General features: G+C 46.7%; 1 protein-coding gene across 1 annotated transcript; it reads right to left on the reverse strand.

Annotated features, from left to right (window-relative positions):
* Window positions 1-298: 298 nt before the first annotated feature.
* On the reverse strand, window positions 299-4,555 carry Gdf3 (growth differentiation factor 3). The gene is made up of 2 exons (XM_031380960.1): window positions 4,161-4,555; window positions 299-1,181 (listed from the first exon to the last, which is right to left on the reverse strand). The coding sequence occupies exons 1-2, from the start codon at window positions 4,429-4,431 to the stop codon at window positions 352-354; spliced, it is 1,101 nt and encodes a 366-aa protein (XP_031236820.1). The 5' UTR covers window positions 4,432-4,555; the 3' UTR covers window positions 299-351.
* Window positions 4,556-4,971: the final 416 nt, after the last annotated feature.

Consider the following 4,971-nt stretch of genomic DNA (forward strand, 5'->3'; position numbering starts at 1 on the left):
GAAGACAGTTACAGTGTACTTATTTGTAATAAATAAATAAATTTAAAAAAAAAAAAAAGTCGGGCGGTGGTGGGGCACACCTTTAATCCCAGCACTTGGGAGGCAGAGGCAGGTGGATTTGAGAAACCTTGTCTTGGAAAACCAAAAAAACAAGAACAAGAAGCCCAGCTATTATGGATAATGAGCACAAAGGAGCCAAGCTCACTAAGGGCTCCATAGTTATACACAAGCGTGTGTGTAATTATGGGATCATTAAACATGATGATGGACATGTCAAATTCAAGAGATCATAAGCCAAGGGTGTTTTATTAAAGGACTTACCCTAAACACACTCCTAACCTATTCCTGAGGCTACCCACACCCACACTCATCGACCACCATGTCTTCATAATGTCGGAGAATGACGTTCTTATCACTGTCTTGATAAAGCATGGAGATGGGAGACAGCTTGGTGGGGACACAGACAGCCTTGGGGACCTTGGGGTCAACCCTATGCATCAGAGCCTGCATGAAAGCATAATTGGAACTATTCGAATATGTGGTCATTGAGAAGGGACAATCTCCATGACAGTAATTTGCCATGAACCCCTTAGGGGCAATGACCCACTTGTGCCAGCCCAGGTCCTGGAAGCTGATGAACAGTTGATGACGGTGGCAGAGGTTCCTACAAAAACCCTTGGGGACCGGGATGGCCGCCCTCCTCTTTCTGGAAGATGGGTGACAGCGTTTAGGGTTGAGGGTTGCCACCAGCAGGGAGGCATGGAGGGAGCGTACCAGCCGGTCACAGGCGTTCTCGCGCTGGACATTTACCCCAGAGTATCTGTCCTCTTTGACCAGAATCTCTAAGTATAAATCCAAATTCTTCAATCGGTTTCTGTTCCAATCCTTAGCCACACCCTGCAGGTTGAACTGAAGCGGACCTTGAGGCCCGGGGACAGACAGCTGAGTCAGCAATCTACCCAGCGCAGGATGGGATCTCCCCCACGCACCACGGTCCTTAACCATAGACAGAGCCACCACCAACTCTGGTCGCAGGTGGTAGTAGGATCTGGGCCCCAAGTCCAGAGTCAGCTGGGCCAGGGTCAACTTTCCCTTTTCTTGGATGGCAGACAAGTTAAAATAGAGGACCTTCTGTAGACAGGAGCCATCTTGGGGAGGTTTCTGTGTGTTAAGGAAAAAACCTAGAAACAAAAAGAAACATTTGAGAGCCACCACGACCGTTTCTACTTCGGACCCACAGGTCCTTGTGCTTACATAAATGTGCATAACCCTGAGCTCCAGTCGAATGTTCATGTTCGCTTTTGGGAGGACGATTCCCCAGCTCTCCTTATTCAGTCCAGATGTGTGCTACTCCTCAGGAGTTGTCTACCTTGGTTTTCTTACACCCGGTCTCATTAACCTGGGGTTCATCAGTTTGGCTAGAGTGACTGGCCAGTGAACCCCAGGGACCTGTCTGTGACCCAGAAAGCAGGACATGTAGTACCTGGCTGCTGAACTTCATGCTTGTAAACATGTTTGTAATCATTTCACTAAGCCATCTCCCCAGACCCAAGTTTTTTGTTTATTTATTTATTTATTTATTTGTGTATTTATTTTTTGAGGGGCTTGTTTGTGTTTTGTTTTTTTGTTTTTTTAAATTAAGACAAGATCTCTTGTAACCAAGGCTGGCCATCGTAGAGCTAAGGATGGCTTTTAACTTCTAGTCCTCCTGCCTCTACTTTCAAAGTTCTGAGACTGCAAATCTATTTCTTTCTTTCTTTCTCTTTTTTTAAAGATTTACTTGTAGGACAATAGTGGTGAATGCCTTTAATCCCAGCACTTGGGAGGCAGAGGCAGGTGGATTTCTGAGTTCAAGGCTAGCCAGTCTGGTCTACAGAGTGAGTTCCAGGACAGCCAAGACTACACAGAGAAACCATGTCTCGGAAAAAACAAAAAAACAAAACAAAAAAAAAAAACCACAACTTTACTTATTTATTATATGTAAGACACTGTAGCTGTCTTCAGACACTCCAGAAGAGGGAGTCAGATCTCATCATGGGTGGTGGTGAGCCACCATGTGGTTGCTGGGATTTGAACTCAAAAAGAGCAGCCGGTGCTCTTAACCACTGAGCCATCTCTCCAGCCCTGCAAATCTATGGTTTATACTATGCTGGAGTTCAAATCCAGAACTTCAGGGGCATTAGGCAATCCCTAGCACCCACACACACATACACACAGTCTCCTATGTATAGTCTCCTTCACACCTCCAGCTAAGTCTCTGCCCCCACGACTTTGAGACCCTTTCATTATAACAAACCAACCTCCGCTTTGGAGGTTCAACCTCTTCCAGCCAACCTTTCCTTAACTAATTCTCTTCTAAAAAACTTTTTTTTTTCTTCCCGAGACAGGATTTCTCTCTCTAGCCTTGGCTATAGACCAGGCTGGCTTTGAACTCAGAGATCCCTGCAGTGTTGGGACTAAAGAAGTGCCCTAGAAATTTGGGGTTTCTTTTGGTTTTGTTTTTGGAGGGTTGGAGGATGGGGTGGTGGTGTTGGTTACACAGAGACAGGGTTTCTCTGTGTAACAGTCCTGGCTGTCCTGGTACTTGGACTGTAGATCAGGCTAGCCTCAAACTCAAGAGATCCACCTGCCTCTGCCTCCTGAGTGCTGGGATTAAACACCACAGCCAACTGAAACTCTGAACAGAGTAGACTTTTAATAGTGTCTGCATTCTCAAAGCCACTCCCAATCCAGCTCCCAGTAAGTACACATTAAAAGCTTCAGGAACAAATACCCAGATCCTTTCTTCATCTTCTCCTTAAAATCTCAGCCCTCGGGAGATTGCAGTGGGGGGATTTCTGGAAAACTTAGGGGCAGTCTGAGCTGCAAGAGAGAGCTGCAGACCAGAGTGGTGTCTCAAAACAAAAACCACCCAAGCCGGGGTGGGGTGGGGGGGTGGGGAGGGGGTGGGGGGGCAGTTACCAGAAAGACTATGCATCTGAATGCCAATGCAGGAATGTGGTTGCCCCAGACCATCTCCAACTTTGAATAAGAATCAAGTAGGGAAATGAAGGACAGACAGCCCAAGGCTAGAAGAACCTCCTTTTTAAAACATCAAACAGGTGGCTTGTGAAATTTGGTGGTCGGTCAGTTTTAAAAAAGCTATGGGATGGCAGTCCCTTAGACTTTTATAAGAATGTGACTGTGGCTTAGATTAATATCATTGGTCTGTGTTTTTAAAAAGTCAAGTCATGCTTGATGGCGCATGCCTTTAATCCCAGCACCTGGGAGGCAGAGGCAGTGGGTGTTCTTGAGTCCAAGGCCATTACAAGATCTCTGTGTCACAGACCTGGCTGTCCTGGTACTTGGGCTGTAGATCAGGCTAGAAAGAGATCTCCAGGACAGCCAGGGCTATGCAGAGAAACCCTGAGTTGAAGAAACAAACAAAAATAAATAAAATAATTAATGAACTATAAATAAATAGATAAAAATCAAAAGGTGTACTGGCTTTTAATCCCAGCAGTCAGTCAGTCAGTGCTTGGGAAGCAGAGGCAGGTGGCTCTGTGGTCTACATAGCAAGTTCCAGGACAGCCAGGGCTGCACAAAGACCTTAATTAATTAAAATCAAGACCTGCTTTTGCATCTAACAAATTTAACACAGAGGGGATAAAAAGAAAGATGGCTGCGTGCTTAAGAGGACCAGCAACCATGTGGTTGGGCAGCTCACAACCTCCTGTAACTTCAGCTCCAGGAGATCTGACACCTCCTCTGAACTCTTAGGATATTCATGCACAAACACATCATTAAAAACAGGGAGAGAGTAAGCAGAAGAAGAGAGAAGGGAGATAGATGGTAGGGAGCCGCTGACTTTTCAAACCTACCTTGAATCCGGTCTCACCCAAGGTGTAATATGGTCTAGCTCTCGGAACGCTGACCTTCTGTCTAAGCTCACTCTCTGCTAACTGTAAATTAAACTTTGCTAAGCCAGCACAGCGGCAGTTAGACTAGCGTGGAGAGATGATAAGAACAGGTGCCTTCCTCTGGGTTGATCTTGGAGACAAGACAGAATGTGCAAGATCCTAGCTCAGACTCCCGCCAGCCATTGTGCCCGTCTGTCCCCTCCTCCCTGCTCCACAGCACCCACTTGAGATTTTTCCCTGACAAACCCTCGGGTTCCTTACCCTGGTCTGGGAGAAGCTGAAGCAGGTTCCCACGGACACCCAGCTCCTTCACGTAGCATAAGTCCTGCGAGGCCCCGCTGGCCGCAGCATCTTCTCGAGCCCGGATGATTTTCCTTAAGATGCGCGGCACAGGTTGGAACCTGTGAGGTGAAGGCGCTTTCTCTAAGCCCAGAAACTGCAAAAAGTCATAGTCTTGAAACTCGGAAGTCTGGCCCCAGGCCAGGCTTAACAGAAGGAAGCCAAGAGTCAGAAGCCTTTGGGAAGGCTGCATGGCCGACTGAGCCCAATAGTGTAGCTAGCTTCTGGGGAGAGCGGCTCAGCGGTCTAGCCTCCGCGGCTCAATTCAGGAGCTTGGGAGGTAATCAAGTGTGAATTGCTCTCTCCTCAGCTCCTCAGAGGCAATTCAAAGTAAAAAGACAGGTGGTGTGTGTGTGTGTGTGTGTGTGTGTGTGTGTGTGTGTGTGTGTCTCCTTTTCTTGTTCTACTCTCCCGCGGGTTGGTCAGCAGTGTACAGGGTGAGTGGAAAGGAATTCATTCAACACACAGATGTGTGTTGTATGTGTCTGTAATATGCAAGGCAATGAGATAGCTTCTAGGAGCATAGTAGAGAATAATTTATTATAAGTGTAATTTTGAGACGGGGTCTCATGTGTCCTAGATTGATCTTCAATCGTTTCTCTTTTAACAATACTTTTAACAATACTTTTGTTTGTTTATAGTGCCTGCGAGTGAGGTATGCATGCCACAGTACAGGGGCGGAGCTCACAGGTCAATTCGCAGGAGTTGATTTGTCCTTTCATACGGATTCCAG

Source organism: Mastomys coucha, unplaced genomic scaffold, assembly GCF_008632895.1.
Source record: "Mastomys coucha isolate ucsf_1 unplaced genomic scaffold, UCSF_Mcou_1 pScaffold20, whole genome shotgun sequence".
Classification (NCBI taxonomy): Eukaryota; Metazoa; Chordata; class Mammalia; order Rodentia; family Muridae; genus Mastomys; species Mastomys coucha.